At 47.9% G+C, this 22636-nt stretch overlaps 1 protein-coding gene across 1 annotated transcript in view; it reads right to left on the reverse strand.

The window, feature by feature from the left end:
- ERI3 (ERI1 exoribonuclease family member 3) overlaps window positions 1-22636 on the reverse strand; it is a 171761-nt gene that overhangs the window by 30930 nt on the left and 118195 nt on the right. Inside the window, exon 8 of the mRNA XM_007953078.2 lies at window positions 6425-6524. Coding sequence (XP_007951269.1) covers window positions 6425-6524 — 100 coding nt within the window. The remainder of the gene's footprint in view (window positions 1-6424; window positions 6525-22636) is intronic.

Raw genomic sequence — 22636 nt, forward strand, 5'->3', positions numbered from 1 at the left:
TCTACAGGGGCCTCCTATCAACCACCCTTGGGCCACCCAAAGCCCAGACACTAGTGATTCTGATATATTCTAGCCGAGCCAGGAAGCCCCAAATCATATCAGATCTAAATGCTACTGCTGAACCCTCAGTGCGAGTTCCCACATCCTTCCCTGCTTTGGGAGGAGAATTCATTATTGGAATGAGGACACGCCTGGGATAGGAGATGACATGTTGAAAAGGGAGAAGACTTCAACTCGTGGAAGAAAAAGCCCACTATAGAGAAGCGGACATGGTCACAGCCAAGGGAGTCAAGAGGCTTAAACCTTCCCAGGAATGCAAGTCCCCCCTCCCCCAGGCCACAGTGGCTCTGTCTTGGCACCACCTCCCTTCCCTTGCCTATGGTGGCAGGATCGGGGTGATCAGAAGGAACTCCCTGCTGGGCAAGAGGGGGGCTGACGTTTGGTGTGTGTTAATCCTGGGCCTGAGGTCTTCAGAGGGACCTGAGAAACTTCAAGGAGGGAAAGGCAAAGCTGTACTGTAGATGAGCTCATTAGCCAGCACCCCCACCCCTCCACGAGGAGGAGGGCGGGCAGCCCAGTGAGTGTGGCGGCAGAGGCGGCAGAGAAAAGGCTGTCACTGTCCTTTCTTCCTTTTGGTACAAGCATCTCCCTGAGCTGACGATTCTCCCGCAGTGACACCTCTCACGGGCGCTAATGAGATCCGTGTCATGGAGCTAATGTGCTCTGACTGGACTCTTGATAGACACCCCACTCCTTCAGGGAGGACCATAGGCCAGTAGTACCCTTTGTGGGGGTCAGGCCCCCACTGGCTACTTTCTGCCAGCTGCCAGCCCAGCTCTCTTGCCAAACCATGCTGGGCAACAAGCTCCTGAGAGTGTCCACCTGGTGTCTGGCCATCCCAGCTGTACCATGAGCCTCAGCAGGTCTCTCCTCAGTTTCTCAACAGAGGGACTAAGCTCTCAGGGCAGGACCACCCAGCCAGACATCAGAAAAGGATCCAACTGTATTCCCACCCAACTGAGGCCAGCAGTCTGTGGGGCCTGCATGTCCCCAAAACAGGTAAGACTTTACTGACAATTTCCTATGCAGATTTCTGAAAAGAAGGAAGGAAAGGAGGCCGTCTTTAGAAAGCCCAAGTATGCAGGACCTGATCATTAACCCACACAAATTATAAGGGGCCAAGAGTGTATTCTGTACCTTCACACTGAGAGAGTCAGGCAAGATTCCCAGAGAAACTGGACCCTGCAAGACAGGTAGGATTTTCCTGGGCCAAGAGGTAGGGAACAAATGGAAATCACAGTAAGAACTGTCAGGGCCCAAATATTGTATTAGTCCGTTATTGTAAAAGTTAAGGAAATGTTTATATATTGGAGGACATTTTCTTTGTTGGTTACCAGGGGTGGGAGGGAAGAGGAGGGAATGCTGTTAGATAGATAGAGATAAATATTGATTTGGGTGAAGAGAAGGGCAATGTACCAAATGTGAGTGACCAATATGGCAGCATTGAGGATGAGAAAGACAGAGAGAGTTACATGGGCAGTACAAACAACAAATATGAACCCCTTTGTAAATACAATACTGAGTTGTTAATGAAAGCAAATATGGGTATAGGGACGGATAGATGGGTGAACAAGCTAAACAATTATGTATGTCTAAATGGAGAGTGTATCCAAGATCATATACAGGGTTGGCAGAAAATGGGCCTCTCGAAGAGTATGAAGGAATGGACACTGGGAGGAGGTAACTATGGGGAGGAAGTGGGAGGGGAGCTGCTGCATTGTAAATTTTGGTCAATGACATGAGACAAAGTATATGTGAACTGCTGTATGAAAAGTGAATTTACTCTGTAAATCTTCACCCAAATCCTAATAAAAAAAAAAAAAAAAGAACGAACTGTCAGGGCCAGAAGGAGGCCAGAAGCCAATAGCTATAGGACCCCGGCTCTAAAGGTGACTGTGGCAGGTGGAAGTGGTGGCAATGTCTCCTTTTCTTCTTTCTCAGCTGTTGCTTTCAAAGCTTTGTCAAGAACTGCATGTTTCATAAGGCATTGAGGGAAAATGAAGGAAGTGACCTTGTTTTCTTCCATGTTGTCTATGTTAGAAGCACAAAGCTTGACACCTAAAAGGTGTATTATAGTTTAGCGCAGTGGTAAGAACCCAGGCTTTGCCCTTAGATGATTTGAATTCAGACTCCTCAGCTCAACTGGCTGTATGATCTTAGGCAAGTCAGTCACTTAACAACCTGTTACCGCATCTATAAAATGGGAATGAGGATACTTGTCCTTAAAGACGGTTGTGGGGGGGGGAAAAAAAAAACTAGTTAATATAAAGTGCCCTGACATAACATGGGTGTCTTGTTGACCCTTGGCTGAAATAAAGGAATGACCGCACACTACTCAGCAATCCCCTACTGAGGCTGCCCTAACTCAGAGTCTTTGGCCCACCCTGGTCACCATGCTCCCAAGGCCAAACCCCCTACCACAGGATGAAGCTTCTTCTCCCCTCAGCTGACTCTGCTGACTGCTGCCTCCATTTCTGCTCAGAGCTTCACTGCCTCCAGACTCTCCTTAGCCATCTCTGCATTCTACCTCTCCTTAAGTCCCCAGGACCAAGCCATCACCCCGGTCCTGATGATTCTACCCATTAGCTCTATGGGGACAGGGGACTGTTGTCTTTTTTTTTTTTTTTTAAATGTTTGGGTGCTACTTTTACTTTGTTTTTATGAATTAATCTGTTCATGCCCCCCTGGCCTTTTTTTTCTTTCTTTTTTTTCCAACTTCTTCTTGTGATTTGGGTGAAAATTTACAGAGTAAATTGGTTTTCCATTCAACGATTCAAATACATTTTGTTTGGTGACACTGATTACAATCTTCACAAGGTAACAGCACTCTTCCTACTTTCTCCCTGTATTTACTGTTTCCATTTTTCCTTCTTTCCTATCTCTTCCTGCCTTCTGAGCTTTATCTCTGAGCAAATGCGGCCTTTTTGACGTCACATGGATTGTTCTCATGAGTGCATACCTTCCTAGTGTTACTATTCACCTTATAGGCCTGACTATTATTTGGCTGAAAGTTAAGCCATAGGGGTGAGTTCACTTCTAGGCTTGAAGGGGTCTAAGGGCCATAGTATCCAGGATGTATCTGTCTTCTTTACCAATATACTTCTACACCCATCAACCCAACTCTCCAGCAAGCCTGCCTCCTTGCTATCTCAGTACCCCCTCTCATACTTCTGCTCACCAGGAGTCCCTGCCAGGTAGGCCCAACAGGCACCCCCGCCCCTTACCACACATACCTTAGAAAGAGACTCAGGAGGGTCAAATTTCTAGGGCCTAGTCTTCGGTGATTTACACACTCCACTACTTCCACCAGCCCATGGCACAGTAGGAAAACCAAACAGATTCTGGAGATAGCTAAGCTGTGGCATCTGCAGAACCCTTGCCCATCATCACCCCATTTGCCCCCCTTCTCCCCCATCAATATACATACCAGTCCCCACTCCAGGCTGGCAGCTCCTCACACAGTTAATTAGCACTATGTCACTGAGGACCAGCCTGAGTGGCCAGTGACAGGCACTGACCTCTGACCCTAGGGCTGGGAAACAGTCCACATCAAACTCTAACAGCGCGACCCTTTTAGCACGCACAGTAACTCGGGGCACCGCCAGCTGAAGCTCATTAAAGCTGTCTCTTTGGTGCGAGGGCCATTAACCTCACTGCTCAAAACCCACGCCTCCCCTCCCTGCCTCTCCGAGCCCAATTAATGCCCTACATCTTCCCTCCCTTCCAAGCACCCTCACCCACACCTCAGAGCCAGCTAGGAGCTGGCAGGGCAGCTCCTTTCATTCAAGGACTACAAACATCAAGTGCCAGGAACCCCCAGTGCCCTGAGGAGCCCCTGGTGTTGCCAGGGCCAAGCTGATGAGAAGCTAACAGAGGAGGGAACTCACTGAGCACCCACTGTGTGCCAGCACTGTAGCAGCCCTTCACACAGGGGACCTCACTGAACTTGCCCTTCAATGAAACAGCCCTGAGAGATAGATAGCATTGTCTCTTGCCTAAGGTTACTACTGGGTGGTAGAGCCAGAACTTCCTATGGCTCCAAAGCCCTTACTCCACTGTTACTCATAGCCTTGGGCTGTGCCATGAGGCCACTCAGATGGAGAAACTTTCTTCTATGAAAGAGGAGACACCCCAATATGGGTATATAGACAAGAAGAGCATCAGAGAATTCCAAGAGGCAGCAAACAATAGGGAACTCCTTTCCCTCCCAAACACACCCTCAGATGGGTACACCTAGCTCAGGGCTGTGCAGGGTTCATTAACCCAGTCCCGCCAGCCCCTCCCACCAGCCAGACTCAATTATTAGAAGCAACTCCTCTGGAGATCAATGAAAGTCTTCTCACTGGTTCTTTGTCCCTGGTCCCTCACTTTCTCATAACTCTTGCAAAGATTCATTTACTTACTTATTCATCCATCCATAAATATTTATTGAGCACCTATTAAGAATAGTTCTGTGCAACACAAATTGCCTCACTGATACTGAATCAGAGCTCTGACCATGTCCTTCTCTCATTCACAAACCTCCTATGTGTCCTCAAAACTCAGGAAAAATCCACTCCCTTTAACCTGGGAGTCAAGGCCTTGCTTATTTCTCTTTTTATTTTCTAGACATTCCCTAACCAAAATTTCCCACTCCTGTCACAGGAAACTACCTGTAGATGTCTATATACTTGTCTGCTGAACATGCTGGGCTTTCTCTACATAGATCCCTCTACCTAGACAACCCTTCTCCTAATGTCCTACCTTGCAAACCCTTATTCATCCTTCAAGGATCCTCTGATTCAAGTGTCCTTATCTCAAGAAACTTTCCACTGACCTCCCAGCAGATCGCCTTGCTAGGTTTGTCGTCTTCTCTAGGTTGTATGGAATAGCTCTTATGCGAGTGAACAGCAGTTGCTGTGGGAAGCCCCAACTCACAGCCCTGTTGAATGCTGCTTTTTCCCACTATGGGCCTCAGGAGAGCCTTGGAATGTCCCAGCAAGAATGATATGGGGCAACCTCAGATGTCAGTGAGACGTAAATGAAGCACCAGCTATGTGGGCAACTGAGGACAGGAGAAACTACCCTTGGGGGTAAGCCCAGGTACTTCTATTTCAGCCCTCAGAACCTTGGGGCAACCGCCTATTTCAGTCTCTGTCTGCCTCCAGCATGTGAGCTCCCTGAGGATGGAGCTGTCTACTCAGAATGCCAAGCAACTGCTAGATACCAGTGCATGTCTGTGGAATGCATGAAGGGTCTAGTCTGCAACGGGTGACTAGTTTAAGCTCTGGTCCTTCTAGTGTTATCTCCCCAGCCCCCCATCAAGTTCATACCTCTTCAAAGTATACAGGTTATGATAATGTCCTACTACCACCCAGGAATACAATGGCTCCTCCCAACTTGCAACAAAGTCTATCTAATGCCTATCAAGTACCTGGCTTGAAAGCATATGCATGCACACAAATAAGATACACAGAAATGAACAGATATACTTTCTGACAGATGCACACAGGCTGATGGTTGCTTACATATACAAACAACACACCCTCAGAAAGATACATACGCGTAAGTTGTTATGCCCCCACACACATCCCCTCAAACAGATATATAAATACATGGGCACATATATACTCTTAGTCACACATATACATATAGCTGAAGGGGTCACACACACAGACACACAAAGCTGAAGGGGTCACACACACAGACACACAGATACTCACAGACACATGTCAATATTGACATATCAAAAACTAGCAGAGCCTCCCCAACCAATTACCTGGAATCACAGCCACTTCAGCCCTCTCCTAAGCAGGAACCTCCCTGAGGGTGCACCCCCTATCCTGTACCCCAAGTGGCCCCTCCCAACCCAGGCACCGCTCAATGGAGGCTGCTGCTCCTGCGGGGGAGTCAATACCCTGTGGATGGAGCCATCGGTCAGAAGGACCCTGACTAATTAAAAGCTGGTGAGGTTTAAATAATTCATCTCCTTAACTCCCATTGATCGCCAGTTTAGTGGCCACAGACTTGAAACAATATTAAACAGCCTCCTCCAGCTCCGTGGGGGTAGGTAAGCTGACATGTGCCCACCACTCTGAGGACATCACCAGGGATACAGCCAGGAAGTGGGGGCACAATGGCCTGAATCCAAGGCCACCTGTGATCCACCCACAGCCCAGACCCCAGCCTTCTACTAAATGTTGTTTTGAGAGGTTCTTTCCAGTGTTACCTTCTTGTTCTCCCCTGCTTCCAACCCCCCAGCTATGAAGAAAGCCCAGTTAGAGCACTGAATGAGCCACTGAACCCCTCTGTGTACCAGGGGATGACTGGGGCATGTGGGCAGGGGACTGATCGAGCTGCCAGGGGGATATGCAGAGGGACTGACCAATGCCGCTGTGGGGTCGACCTATGTGTTGCAGGCTGAGGCCCTTGTTCATGTCTAGAAGTCCGTTCTTGGGCCAGCAGCCCATGGCGAAGCTGTAAGCCTGGAAGACAGGAGATAAGAGGGGTTAAAAGAGGTCCTAACTCCCTAATCATCCCCACTCATCAGAGCCCCCTACCCCAAATCTTCCCACGAAGGGCTTACTCTCATTATGCCATCTCATGAGAGTCCCCTCACTGTGTCCCCTTTTCACCAAGCCCCCACCAGAAAATCCCTTCCTTCTCCAGAGCCCTCTTTCACCTGGGCTTGTACCCATCACAGTCCCTTAGCCGTCTACAAGTATCCCTTTATAAAGGCTCCTCTCTAGAGTACGCCCATTTGCTAAGATTCTCCTCATTAGAACTGCTTCTCTCACCAGGACACCCTCTTCACCACATACCTCTCCTTACCTTTACACCCCTCCAGAGCCCCCCTAACACTGCTGACCCCCTTCCCCACAGTATTACTGGTCACAGAGACTAGTCTCAGGAAGGACCTTGGAGACTAACATATTTGAACTTCCCTCCACAGACAGAAAAACTAAAGCCTAGAAGCAATGACCTGCCCACAGTCATGCTTTTGACCCTGAGGCAGGCCTGTCTGTAGGAGGCTCTGAGTGCCATGTGGGGGTTCAACTGAGGAGGGAGTAAGGTGACCTGCCTGACTCAAGCAGCTGTGAGGGGAGCATATGAAGTGCGTGTATGTGTCTCTGTGTGTGCACGCACGCCTGAGCATGTGGTGGTAGGGGAGCAGATGCTCCTGCTGAAGGTCAAGTGCTCACTTATGCATATTCAAAGCGGCCACCCATCGATCTGTGCTTAATTGTTTTCCTGGGGTTGGGGAAGGAAGTGCTGGGGGCATCGATCTGTTCAGGCCCCCAGCACTCCATTGCCCCCCTCCAAACCCTACCCACACCACCTGGCTGCCAGCAACCTCCATGGGGGAGTGGGGACACATGGCAGGAGAGAGACAGCACCTTTCCTCGCAGTCCCATGAGCTGGGTATGACCAATTTGATGTCACAGATGAGGAAACAGAGGCCCAGAAAGAAGAGACTTACATGGATTAGAATTAAGTGGCCCTAGGGTACTGGAGCTCTGGTAGCATAGTGCCTAAGGCACTTGACTGCTCACCAGAAGGCTGGCGGTTCAAACCCACCAGCCACTCCTCGGAAGGAAGGTTGGGCAATCCTACTTCCATAGTGATACTGCCTCGGAAACCCAAGGAGGGGTCGCTATGAGTTGGGGCCGACTCGACGGCAAACAACAACAACAACAACAACAACAACAACAGGGTACTGGATTCCTGCTCAGGTTGCTAACAAAGTCATGTGCTTTACTTGTGGGTCTGTGTAGCTATCTGACCCTTCGAACATTACCCATCCCCTCACCTCAGAAGTGTCCAAACACCAGGCTGTCCTTCCACTCTGTGGCAGGAAGGTGACAACTTGTGGGACAGTGGTTAGTGGGAATGAAGCTTGGATGAGTCCTCAAAAGTTGGACAGCAGGTCCACTAATGGAGCTAAAGTGACAGCCAGCCATGGCCAGATAGGCACTGTAGTGCCCTCACCCAGCACTGGGCCCAGGAGGGCCTCATCCCACTATGGACTCCCTTACAGGGCAGAGGGCCCAGCACAGGGTCAGAAATCAAAGATGGGAGGCTGGGCAAAAAGAGGCTGTGCCTTGGCCAAGGAGCTTTGTTCACAGCTTCAGGGACCAACCTTCTAGTCCCATAGGCCTTTGCACTTAAGGTGGACTTAAGCCTTAGCATCCTCCAAGCCTTTTTCCTTGACCACAGAGATATCAGCCACAGTCCAACTTCCCAGGCAAGCCTTCTTCACTCCTTCCCAGACCACAGCTGTACCCACAAATTGGGCTCAAGAACAGGGGAGAGGATGCTGGCCTAGAGCCAGGAGAAGGCAGGCAGCAAGAGAAAGCAGCCAGTGGGCGGTGCACAGCTGGAGGAGCTGCTGAGCGTGGTCAGGACCGAGGCTGGAGCTCAGTGGGCCAGAGAGCAGTGGCGGTCCAGCTTTCAAGTACTTTAAAATCACTTACAAAGGCCGGATTAAATGATCAGAAATTCCATTTAATAGGACAAATAAAGAAATAACAATCTACTCTATCAGCCCAGGGAAGGCAAGCTAGATAGGTTTTTTTTCCCCTCTAAAAAGGAAAAAGGGAAGGAAGGGGGAAAAAAGAAGGATAATGTGTGTTTACTCAAGCAAAGAAAAAAATATTTAAGTGATGTCGGGGAGAAGATTGCAGTAACTAGTGAAGAATAACATCGTCTACTTTGCTGTCAAATCACACCCGAATTTCAGTAATAGATTCTCGGCTGACACTCAATTCAATTCGAAGGTGATCCTGCTTTATCCCAGCCCATCAAATATTAAACACTTGCATTAGCAGGTGCTGCCGCTTCCCGGCTTAAGCGGCGGGCGGGTGGCAGGGCTGCCGAGGCCCCTCCGCTCTGCTTGCGGCTCGGGGACAGGGCAGCTCAACGTTATCTGCACGTCATCCCGAGTCTTATCACAGCTAAGCGGGAAGACCACTTCAGATAACATTAGACGCTTGCCCCGACGCGTCACCATGATTAGATTATTATTATAATTATGACTCCCCAAGATCTTCCATAGACTGGGACGTATGGACAGGGGATGGAGGGCAATAGAGCCCAGGAAGGCCAGGCTGGGCCAGACTGGACCAGGCTAAGCTGGAATCCATGGGAGAAAAACAGAGGTCCCAGGCAAGGCAGCAGCCCCATCCCGCCTGATGGATGCCTTTCAGGAAGGGCAGTCTAGCTTGTCAGAGCGAGGGCGAGATGAATTGGCATCTCCACCGCGGCCACGGGTGTCATGCTGCACAGTTTCACATTCCCAGATAAGGCGTGATAACCAATTGCTGCCGTGACATGGCCTCATCCAGCACTTCCTCAGGGGGGCACGGGGTGGGGGAGAAGGGGGCGGTGCATGCACACAGGTCTGCCAAGCTCCTAATAAGAGGGATTTAATTTTTACAAATGCTGCTTCCAGCGGGGCCTTCACATACCAGCCAAAGTCCAAAATGATATTAAAAGCGGTTAATTAAAACTGCTCTCCTTCAGCTTGGGCTCTCCCTCTGTTATTCCTGCTGAGAACTCTGGCATGGCTCCCCTAGGTATCGCCAAAGAGCTAAACCTTCAGACATGAACATCAGGCTCAGTACCAGGCACAGCATGTCAAGCTCCCCCCAACTCGTGCCATCTCAGGTACCCCATAGGCACAGTCAGCAGACATTCAATAACTACCCAGCAAGCACAACAATCTATGCTCCAACCAACGTATGGTCTAGGTCCTTGCACCTGTTGCCCTCTGCATTTGTACCTGTACTCACCACACCCAGCACCCATTTCTAAAGCCTACCTGCCCACAGACAGATCTATAAACCCCACCACATACAGGTACCTACCCACATACACACACCACTCTCACTCCAGATGTCTCCCTTAAGAGATTACATGTCTATGGGTCTTAGTGAAGCCCTTCCCAGGAGTCCAGCTCAGGAAAAGGTGATGTGGGCTATAGCTCAGAGATGCTGGCTGAGAAGTCAATGCTGGTACCCAGGAAACCATGAGAGCAGGAGGATCAGCAAGGCTGAGCCTTGTAGGCTATCCTGCCCCCGGGGGACAATGAAGACAGGCAGGCCCAAGTGGGGTTGGAGGAGGCTAGTAGTACCGGAGGGCTGGGAAGGTTGACAGATGAATGGGAAGACAACACTCCAGGCAAAAGATACAGCAAGGACAAAATAGAATGGCGAGAGCAAGCTTGGTTACAGCACAGGCAAGGGTTTGGCGGCCAACATAGGTAGAAGGAACATATCTTGAAGGAACATATCTTCCCATCTCTGTGTAGCAACAGCAACAGTGGCATCAGGCCTGCCCTAGTGACCACTTTTTTTATTCTTGCCTGCTCCTTCTCCCTGCTTCCTCCTTCTCTCTCCTTCCAGCCTATTGGGAGATGCAGGTAAGGGCCCAGAAGCTTTATGACCTTGATCATGATGGCACAGAAATCTGTTTTAAGAGCTCTTACCAAAAGCTTGTGCCTGAGCCCCTTTCCCAAGACTGGTTCCAAATTCTGTGAGTGCCACTTCTCCAGCTGTACTTTCCCAGTCATCAGGGCCCACCAGCTTAGCTATGTAGAGTTGGATCCTGGCCCCTGGGCTTCCTGGCTGAGGAGGCAGCCAGAAGAATGACCGAGGAGCACCTGAATCCTATTTAGGGCAGGTACTACTGCAAGGCCATAGAGGCAAGTGAGGTCAGGAGTGAAAGATGCTGGGTCTGCCACCCACCCCAGCCCACCCCGTGCTAGGCAGGCACGCACACTTCCCTTCCCCTGGGCTGCTGTAATTTCCATGCACAGGGAAGCAGGTGCCGAGCTGCTCCCGGCTGGCTCTCCCCTCTTGTGGCTCTGCCCGCCTTGGCTGCTGCCCCATTAGCTTAGTGGCCAGCCATCTGCGACGGGCCTGCCGTGCAGCCCTGCTGTAGGCGCGGCGGGTGGCCCCCTGTGTAACAGGGAGCTTTGCCATTAGCGCCTTTAATATTCTGACACCTCAGCACAGCCTGCTATTACATGCAAACGCTGATCGCCCTGTGAAATTACATTGCTGGGCTCGCGAAATGGAATCGTGTATAATCAGCCTCCTCCATGCACTGTCAGTCCCATCACAAACACGGCGCCTGGCGGCTTACGAGGGCTTAGCAGCTGCGACAAGTGTATTGGGTTTAATAGATGAAGTAGCCCTCATCGGCAGCAACATCAGATCCTTCAAAGAGGAAAGAAGAGGCATCAACAGCTGCTATGGTGCCTCTGCCCACCCATATACTACCTACCAGGGTGCTGAGAGTAGGCTGGACAGAGTAGGCAGGGCAGTGGCTGGGCTAAAGGGCTAGAACTCAGCTCAGACTGCAGATAGAAACACAAACTGCTCTGTGACTTCCAGAAAACCCAGAGCTTCCAAGCCGGCCCCAGTACATTTAGCCTCCCCATAAGGTGGGAAAGAGCAGGCCTTTAACTATACCTCTGGGTGACTTGCCACCTCATGTGCCTAAGATGATGAGCCATTTCCCAAGACTAGGAACTAAATCAAATCACTTGCCAACCCTATAAACACCCAATAGAGATGAAGCTTTGAAGGTAACACTCTGAGTGTGTGGGAGAGAAAGGAAGTCTGGCAGACTAAATACAACCTAACACTCCAACTGACTAACACTTCTATAGCTGGTAAACCGAGTACCTAGGCCACAAGTAAACATTAGGATGGCACATACGCTTATTATTACCAAGCAGCCCATGCCTCATAGTGAGGCAGTATGTGTAGGGCTTAGGAGTCCAACAAACTTGGGTTTGAACGCTCATTCTCCTGGCTATTAGCACTATAACTTTGGATAAGTTACTGCAAAATGGAATAACAGTACCTCTCCCCAGGTAACCTGCGTAAGCCAAGAACATCACTCCATTGCCACCTCAGATATTCCTCATGCCATGCTATGGAAACTCAAAATGCACAATCTCTTTCAGAATACTGATCCTTCTCTTTTCTAGGTTCAGCCTAACACCAACTGTGGCCATAGCACTATCCTACATGGTCTTCTTACAACATGACTTTGACACGTCTGCCATCAAGAGGTAGAGTCTATGGCCCCTCCCTTGAAACAGGGTGGGCTTTTGTGACCTTTTCAACCAACAGATTAAGGCAGAAGTAATGCTATGTGACTTCAAGGCTATTCAGAAAAGCTGAGGCAGCTTTCCACCTCATTCTGTAACACTTCTCCAGGAACACTTGGCTGCCTTGTAAGAAGTCAGATTGCCCTGAGGTGGCCATGATGTGAGGAAGCCCAAACTAACCCATACAGAGATGCCACATAGAGAAGAAACCAGGTGAAGAAAGAGATATCCAGTCAGCCCCCAGCTGCTCCAGCTCCAGTCACTGTCTGACTATAAATGCAGGAGAGATCCTGAGCCACAGTCACCTAACTGAGCACTTCCTACACTCTTGACCCACAGAAACCATTAGATACAATGGTATAAAATACTTGTTCTTGTTTTAAGTCACTAAGTTTTGGGGTGATTTGTTATGTAGCATTAATACTAACTGGAAAACCAATATCTACTGCTGAATATATTCTGTAGACACCTTCAACTTCTTTATTCCTGCTGCTTTTAGAATATTCTTCCTCTCCCTCTAGGACTTCATGCCAAGTCATCATCACTCTGGGTAATTTCAATACCTACAGGATGACTCACCCATGAATCTTGCCTCTCAGTTTTTCAATTCCCTATGCTCTATCACCTTCCTCCTTTACCTACATCTGCCATTTATTCCCACACCCTGGGTTTTGTTATCACCCAGAACTGCTCTTCCTTTGACATCTTACAATGACAGATGCCACTCTGACCCCACCTTCCTATTCTTCCAGTTATTGCACCCTCTCTCACTTCTCCATTTGCTTTTTGCTCAGTCTGTCCATTCTCTTCTGGCCTCAATCTCTTTTTAAACAAGACTGGACCCTTAAGCCTATCATTTCTATGACTCATTTGCCAATCTTCAACTCCCTTGCCTACTTAGCCTAGCACACATCCTGTGAAAACTCAACTATGACTCCCTTTCCTACACTTGTACTTGAGCTAATCACTCTTGTGATGGAAAGAAAATCATTCTTATGTGTTGAAAATACCTACTACAAATCCAAGATCACAACCTTAGCAGCCTTCAATGTTAACCTAACAATCCTATCTCCCCTTCTACTATCACAAAGATAATAAACATACTAGGCAGAATTCTGGACTGCATATCCCTCATCTACAGATACACTGTATCCCTTACCCACCTGTTCCTTTGCCTCTTCTGTTATCACAGAAGAGATACCTCACTTCCTGTATAAAGCCAATTCCTTGCATTTCAAGCTTTGCATCTCACCCCTTCTCCACCTCCTCAGTGCCCTGCTCCGTCTTGTAGCCTTTCTTTCTAAACCCTTAACCTCCCCTTCTCTATTGGCTCTTTCTCCTTAGCATTCAAATATACTTGAATCTCCATCATCTTTACAGAACTTCTTTGTATCTCAGTTTCCTCTTTGTAAAATGGAGGTAATGAGTTCCTATCCATAGAGCTGATGTGAGGATTAAATAGAATATTGTATGAAAGATACTTAAAACAATGACTGGCACATAGAAAGCTACAAAAGTATTTGATAATTTTAGAAGTCCCCCATTCACTCCACATCCCCATCCAGTTACTGTCTGCTCTCTTGTTAACAACCAAGCCTCCTAAAGTCATCTTTACTCACCTCCGTTTACTCAAAACTCCATCACTTCCATCCCTACTGAAAGAGCTCTTGTTAGAAGGTCACCAATCCTCTCCATGTTGCCTACATCCTGCTATGAATGTATCTGCCATGGCTGCTCTTCAGCCCACTCCATCTCTGAAATTCTTCTCTGCAGTTTTCCTATCTCTCTGATGTCTTCCTCACAATCTCTTGGATAGTTTCCTCTACAAATGGCTATCTTACATGTGAGTTTATACACTCCCCCCACTCACACATTCTACCACTTTCCCTGGGAGATTTCCTCAACTCCCTTGTCTTCTAAATCTCTACCTCTTGCCACCACTTGAGTGTCAAGCATAGATATTCTATTGCCTACCTGGCATTTGCACCTGATGTCACACAGGTACTTCATTCTTAGTATGTTTAAAACCCACTTAAACACCTTCTTCCCTAAACTGCTTCCTCCTCCTGAGCTCCCAAATCCTAGGGAAATACAGTACCATCTACCCAACTACCAAACAAGAAATGTGGGGATCAATCTTGATTCTTTCTTCTTCCTTACTGCTTAGCAAGTCTGAAATCGCTGTTTCATGCCTTTACTCAAGTAATTCCTTCAGTCTGTCTAGAATGCCCTGTGCCTTCTCCTTCTTTTTGTCCTAATGAACACATATTTCTCTGTCAACATTTACCTCAGAAGTTCCTTCCTTTACAAAGTATTTTCTGACTAATTTCCGCCTTTAGATACATTCATACTCTGAATAGACTTCTATCACAGTACCTGTAATATTAAATTTGTTTATAAATCTGTTAGCCCATACTGCTGGGAGATTCTTAATGGCAAGGGTCTTACATCTGATGTTTCCCTGAATGATCTGAAGAAAGGGGAAAGGAAGGGAGGAAAAGACATTTTTAATTTTTTTTTTAATTATTATTTTTATTTTTGCAGTGTTCCCTCCCCTAGGAAAAGACATTTTTTAGGGTGTAATTCTGCCAAGCAGGAAGGCCTGGTTTCAGAGCTGCCACCCCTGCAAATCTTACCTAGTCTCTTTCCGAAACCACTGCTGCTCTGGCCCAGCAGAAGAAGAATCCCTCCACAGCCATCCTGGGAACTCAGGTCAACTGCTTATGTTAGGAAAAAAAGGGATACTGTTCCTGACCCCTTCTCCTTTTCTGAATTCTTCCGTCTTATGGGTAGCACCACACCATTCCTCAGACATAGAAGAGTCTTGGCCAGCACAGCTATGACAGCAAAATGATGGGTACCCACATCAGGTGACACAAATCCATCCTTCCAGTCCCCAGCTGGTGATCTGTTGTATGCAGTGTTCTCTGGCTCCCTATATACTCCAGGGGCCCCACAGCTGCTGCCACCTCTGTCCATCAACAGAACTTGAGTAGGATAATTATCCCCTCCATGTACTTAACCCTCAGCTCACAGTCTACAATAGGACAGCTGCCTTTAGTGCACCGGGCCACCACCACAGCAATGGCAGGGGTTGTGCTACAGGGTCCATATTCCACAACATTGGGCACTAGGGGCCCCAGGAGTAGAACTAGCTCAGTTTGAGGGGCTTGAGCATATTTTCAGGTGGAATAATCTCCCTGATGTTACCAAAGCCCTTGCTTCACTGCTGGGTCAGAGGATAATTGGGGACACTGAGGTTTCTGGGATGAGAACAAGGTAAGAAGCTCCTGAGCTATGCTGTCTCAGCTCCAACAGAAGAGACTGGCCTGTCTGGGGCTCCAGGTGCTGTCACTGGAATCTAAGGCGGTAGGTCCATTTGAACCAGATGCCCAGGGTAAGAGCTACATTGTGAGTTTTCTTTGTTTTCATTACAATTTCCTCTTCCACTGCTTCTTTTTAGGCAGCCCTTTCCTCCCCGGGGTTCTGGGGATTGAATGAAACACCACCCCTGGCTCCAATAAGTGTATTTCAATTACATCTGTCACTGCATAACGATATAATGATATATCATGTGATATTAAATCCGTGGTAATCATATCAGGGATTTTTTTTAATCGTGCACTAATCTCATTATTACATCTCTATAATTAACAACAGGAGGTATGGAAATTCAGTTAAGGCAGAAGGCTCAATGTACTCCCCCTAACTCCCTTCACCCCCACCCTAATTCTCCCAGATTAGGACCTGATTATGACATGGGGAATGCAGGGTACTAGTAAGAAGGACCAAAGCCCCCATCTACCTAGTGCCTCAGCAATGGTCAGAGCCTTCAGCATCCAGGGTTAGCAGAAAGTCCAGACTGAGATCTGGGTGCTTGTTGGCCTAGTGGTTGCTCAGGAAAGAGCCTGGGACAGAGGCCACACAGAGAAGCTGAACCACAGGGCTCGTTGAGGCCTGCCAGACCTCTTGCCATTGTAGCAAACAAATCATCTCCATGGGAAGGGGTGTTACCTTTCCTTCACACCAGTAATGCCCCAAAGGTGCTTGAAAGGCACAAGGCAGTTCCTGCCTCATGGCTACCTGGACCAGAATTCCTCTTGCTACTCTGCATATACTCCCTCCGTCTGGTCTAGCCCTTCTTGGGGATGTCTCTGCCTCTTGGTCCTATCCCTGAGCTGAACAAACCCAACTCTTTCAGGGGTCATTCCTCCCCAGTTCTCTCTCTGAAGTCTGGCTCTTCATACTGTATGACAAGTGGATATATATATATGTATTTTAAATAACAACTGAGGACCTCTCCCAGTCCTCCCCAAACCCAAGAGTCCAGGTTCTTATATCCTCTCACCAAGGCCTATATGGAGAGAGGAGGGGCTAGAGACTGCAGCTTGAACTATGCCAAATGACCCTGTCTCTCCCACCCCCTTTCCTGATACTGAGGCATTAAGGCTAATCCCCTCAGGCGTGTCAGAACCAGTCTGCAAAGCAGAATTCTGTGTTTCAAGTCCAAAGCTTTGAACTTGGCATGTAACTAGTCCTCAGTGAGGGGCAGGCATTTTGCTAAGTTTGACTCTCAGAAGTTGGACAGGCCTGAAGATGAAAGAGGAAAATCATGTCCTTTTTCCTAATAAAAAGAAGACACTAATAGCAGTCAGCACTTAGGCAAAGCACTTTAAGTTTCTAAAGTGCTTTATAAATTAAAATATAATCCCTTATTAAGCATGTGACGACAAAACCACCACCACCACCACCACCACCACCACCACCACCATCACCTGCCCATCCTTCACTCACAGCCATGTGTATGCTTACACATAGCACACCCACATTCATTCTTTCTCTCTGGGAAAAATGAGAGGGCTTTTCTAAACATTCATCTCAGATCCCTCCCTCTTCATTGGCTTGGTCATATAACACACATTTATTGAGCAACTACCATGTGCTAAGTCCTATGCTGGGTTCTGGAGATACACAGATACAGGAGACCAAGCCACTGCACTCAAGAAGCTCCAGAAAGAGAGAGACACGTAAATACACTTGTGAAATGAGGCAGTATGGGGCCCAAACACTTTAAGAGCCCAGAGGAGGGAAAACTAACCAGACCTAGAGGGGAATCATGAGAAGGACCAAGATGACATTCAGAGGGACAGCCTAAGTGGGATGTCTCGGGCAGAAGGACATTGTGGGCCAGGAGCTCAGTTCAGTGATCCAAGCTGAGACATGTAAGTCCTAAGAAAACATATGGGTGGTAATGAGTCTGTGGAGTAAATAAGAGAGTATAAGCCTTCAGAGCCAGATGTGGCCCTTCTCTTCTCTGATGTTTGGAAGAAAAAAGGAAGGCTGAAAGATGGAGGGTAAACAGAGAAAAAAGCCCCCAGAGATAAGGCCTAGAGAACCTCCTCTCACAGTTCCTGTGCCTCCCTTTGTCAACACCATCTTCACTCTATCCAGGAGGAGGCGTGATATGATAGGCTTTAGAATCACAATGACTCACAACAAACATTTATTGTGAGTCTGTTACATGCCAAGCTATGTGCAGTCAACAACAGACACTGTCTTGTCCTTATAGAGCTTACAGCCTATTGGAGAAAGCAGTTATTAAGCAAATAGCAACATTAATAATCACTAAGTTATAGCTCCAATAAGAGCTCAAAGAAGAAACACACACTGTTACAACAGTACAGAAGAGGAGAACCTGACCTAGTTGGGGAAAGCTTCCCTGACTATAGGTAAGCAGAAACAGACTGACTGGGAAGGGGAGGTATGTGGAAGGAAGGGAATAATACATGCTAAGGCCCTTAAGCAAACTGTAACACAGCATTTGGAAGGAACCAAATCAAGGTTAGTGGTCCTGGAGCATGGAAAGCAACCTCAGATGTGGCTAGTGAGGAAGACAGGAGGTGCTAGCCCACACAGGGCCTCCTAAGACAAAAGGACCATCCAAGGGTCTACCACTATCACACTATACAATCGTGAGATGCTCTACCAATGTTAAAAGTTACTCCTTTGCATACCACCCTTTACTATTTCTAAGGGTAGCCAGGCCTGAGCAAAACTAATAGAGAACCAAGACTATTTTCTGTCTAGAAGAAGAGGAAACTGCATAAGCAGCTGAACTATCACTCATTCATTCACATATTCACTAGAGGCCTGCCAGATCCTGGTAACTCAAAGGGAATCACATGTAGATACTGTCCTCACAGAACTCACAGTCCTTTAAGGAGAAACAAACACAGAAACCAATAATAACTGCAGAGAGTGATTAGAGGGAATTATGGTAGGGATACAAAGGAAGAAAGTGCCTTGAGGCATCTGGAGCCCAGAAGGGGGTATGCTGCAGTCTGATCCTCCCCTCCACACAGCAGCAGGTGGCTAACTGGAATATCACTCCCCACACAGACTAGGAGGTAGGGGGCAGGGACAGGAGTATGAGGAGGACCCTGGGCCAGGTTCCTGGGAAAGAAGCAAATGATCAAGTGGCAGTAAACCTAAGCCAAGATCTTCTGGTTTCAAAAATAAAGACTGATGCAGGAGACATCAAGTTCAACTGGTATAATATACTACACAAAAACATTGTTCCACATCCTACTTTGGCGAGTAGCAACTGGAATCTTAAAAGCTTGCAATGCAACTGGCCATCTAGGTGCAACGATGAGTCTTCTCCTCATACAGAGTAAAGAAGAATAAAGAAAAACAAAGATGCATGGAAACAATTAGTCCAAGTGACTGACACACCATGGCAATGAGAACTAGACGGTGGCCAGCTGCCACTGTTAACCACTCAGAGGAGCATCTATACAGGAGATCCTGGATAGAGTGGGAAAACAATGTAGAACAAAACTCAAAATCACACACACATACACACAAAAGGGACCAAGTTTGCTTGTCTGATAGAGCTTGGTCAAACCCTTGAGACTATGGCCCCTAGCTGCCCTTCAGGTCTGGAATTGAACCCACTCCTGTGGCTTCTAGCCAAACAAAAGACAGGCATATGAGCTGACATTAACATTAGGTAGATACACTCCTTGGAGAGATCAATCATGGGAGAATAGAAGGGCTGTGTATGTACAGGGAGATAGCTCTGCGGGCAGGAGTGCATGGGAGGGAAGGACACAGGGAAGAGGTAACTATGGGGAGGAAGTGGGAAGAGAGCTGTTGCACTGTGGGAAACTGCAGTCAATGTCATGAGACAAAGTGTATGTGAACTGCTGTGTGGAATATGAATTTGCTCTGTAAACTTTCACCCAAATTGCAATAAAAAATAAAGACCAAAAGGATGTGATTGAAGCCTTACAGCCACAGAAGAGAGAAAAAGAAAAGGCTCACTATATAGTCCTAGGATGACAGGAAGGGGGCACCTATAGACAACAGGACTTCGACAGGAAATCATTTCAGGAGATGACAACTCTCACCCCCATGTTTTAGTTCCCTTATTTGGAGTATAAGGGGTTTAATTACTTTATTCCTTAAGTCCCTCTCTGGTCTGAAATTCACCAGATCTAAGGCTCTTCAACCTCCCACAAGAGCTGCCCTCACATCTTTGCTTATGCTATTTCCCAACCTTAAATATCCACCTTTTTCTATCTACTCTAAATCCTATCTGCCAGGATACCACCTTCAGGAAGCCCTCTGTGATTTCTCTTCCTCTCTCCTCCATGTCCCATTCTGACGTTAACATCCAGTTCTTAGTAGTACTTTGCTTAATTACATGTTACCTATGGTCTGGTACTCTTACTTGACGGGTCTAGGGACTATCTCCCCCGCCCCCCCGACGTTTGATATCCATTTCAGGGGCAGGAAAGAAACCCCACTCCCACAGGCCCTAAAAGCAGTCGATGCTATTACAGCCTAAAGTTTGGGTCCTCACTCCCTCTGCCCACAGTCCTTTGAGAACTCGACAGGCCTCCACTTGAAAAGGGTGCTAAAAGCAATGATGTCTCCAAGTGCAATGGGAGATATTTGTGTCTGCTTTACCCTTGGCTTTTTGCTCCGGTTCAGGTAGGAGTGGGGTGGGCCGGCTGGCAGATCTGAGAGCGCGGCATGCCCCAGCAGGCAGGGCGCACAGCGCAGAGGAAGGCGCGAGTCAGTCTGGAGTGCTCCCCATTTATCAAGCTCACGCAGGCCGCCAGCCGAGCGAGTCTTTCTATCATTACACCTCTCAAAATCCGATTCATACCACTAATCCTGCCTTCATTCTCCCAGATTAATAACATCTCTTTCAACCTTCACAGTGTGATAAATAGACAAAGAGAGAACAAAAGGAGAGACAGAAGAGAGAGAAAGAGCTGGAGCAAGTCCCCATAATAGAGAGAGCTGAGAAACAGGAGAGGGAAAAAAGGAGAGAGAGCGAGAGCAGGCAGCGGCCAGAAACTGCAGCTACCTTAGAGAGCCGCTCTGAGGAGAGCTGGCGGCTGCGCCCCGCTATGCGTTCTGCTCTGTCCCCAAAGAGAAAGAAAGGCTCGTTAACAGCTCTTTCCTGCCTGTACTTTTGTTAAAATTCTTTTCTTCCCTTCCAATCCCACTTTAGGTCAAATCCCAGTGAAAATCAGTCTCCTGGCTTCCCAGTCTCCTCCCAGCCTCCATACCAGGCCCAGTGAACAAACCTAGTCCTTGGCAGCAAGGCTGGGGCTGGTAGTGGGTTTAACAAGGGTGGAGCAAGCCTGCTTGAAGCTTTCACTAGAGCTGTTCCCTTAAACCAAATTACTGTCCACTTCTCTGCTCTTTGAGCAGAACAGGAAAGAGAACAAAGAGCAGAGGGAGGGCTTGTGGATCATTCCCTAAGGCTCTGTCCTAGACATCTTTTCCACCTTCCAGATGGCCCAAGCCAAGGCCCCGAGCCTCTGTAGCCCAGCTAGATGGTGAAAGTAGGCACACTTTAGACTTGTTAAAGCAGAATGTGGCCTATACCTCTAAATTATGATGAAGAAGTGTGATGGGAAAATAAACCCCACAGGGCCCAAGTCCTAGCCTGAATACCACTGACCTCTGACATCTTGTTCCCCCTGCTCAGATGCTCTCCCAGGCTTGTTTCCTTAGCACACTCGCTATCCTCCTCACAGACAGTTCAAGGGCCCCTCTTCTAACTGCTGTCTAAGATCTTCCAGGGGTAGTTAGTCACTCCCTCTTCTAGGCTCTCTGGTAGAAAATACCATTTACTTACTCTGTAGTGACTACCTGGCTCCCTCACTCCACTGGGAGTCTTTGCCTTTTCTGAGTTCTCTATTCGCAAGTCCAAGTTGCCCACACCATTGCCATTCTTTCTTGATTCTGCCCAAACCAGACCTACAAGACAACTAAGCCAAGTGCGGCTCTACCTTCCCTCTGGACTGCAAACCATCACTAGGCCTAGCTCAGAGGCAGGAAGAGAAGTATGCCACTCCAGAAAGCTCAGTTGGTCCTCTCTGCCTACTCTCTGCACAACCCACCATACCAAGGGGAAATGGGGCTGCACCAACTTCCCCAGATCACTCTACCCTTAGCACATTTGTAGAGGGTGGATGCATGTAGAAGAAAGGTCTTCCCTGCCAAGTCCAGCCTAGTGAGAAAAGCCCTACATAAAAGTCAGGGCTCCTCCAAAGACAGTGCTTGTGTGGTGGACAGGAAAGGCCTGAAACAGACCTTCAGTAGAAAGCTGAGCTAGTGGTATGCTTAGAGGTAGGTTTCATCTACGAAATATCTTGAATACATTTGCCAAATTCTTTTTCTAAAAAGCCTCCTCATCCCTCCCTCTATTGCCTACTTCAATACACAGCCCTTCCTTTTAGACCAGAATGGCTGTTGCCTACCCCCACCCTTCATTCACTTCTGGGGGCCCCATCATTCCAGCCTCAATCTCTCAGGTTTGTCTAGTTTCGTCTCTACTTGGGGAAATAAAAGTTCAGCAAAAAGGAGGCTTTACAGGGCCACAAGGGGGAAGAGATGTTGAAATGGGCAGAGGATAGTCTTCAGGATGATATCTCACTCACAAAAAATTCAGTAAGTTTTGTAATCTTCCCCCAGTCCCCATATCAGAAAACTTCTCTAGATTTGTTGCGCTATACCACGCCTCCAGGCTCAGGCACCTATAATGCAGAGGGTGAAAAAATGACAGTGACTGGTATCTGTCCATGGTCCAGATGACCCAAGGGGGTGGGAGGCTAAAGAGGAATGGTAAGAAGGAGAGAACTATGTAAACTCAATAATGGAAATGGTCCTCTCCATAATCAACTTGGCCTACTGGTGACCTGGGCTTTAGGGCAGGCTAGGTCCAGCTGGCCACACAGGTCCACACTGCCTCTGAGCCCAACATCACAGCAGGGTTCCAGAAGCACAGATCCTGGACCCTTCCTTCCCCAAGAGCCTGTGTTGTCTCCTCTAATCTGAGACCACAACTAGAGGGTGCTGGCTACCACTACTGTCCATGCTGACCAGGATCACAATAGAAGGTCCTATTTAGAGTGGGTAAAAATGTAGACCAAAATTCAAATTTAAAAAAAA

The sequence above is a fragment of the Orycteropus afer genome, unplaced genomic scaffold, assembly GCF_000298275.1.
Source record: "Orycteropus afer afer isolate SDZICR_OR568_19922 unplaced genomic scaffold, OryAfe1.0 scaffold00370, whole genome shotgun sequence".
In the NCBI taxonomy this organism is placed as follows: Eukaryota; Metazoa; Chordata; class Mammalia; order Tubulidentata; family Orycteropodidae; genus Orycteropus; species Orycteropus afer.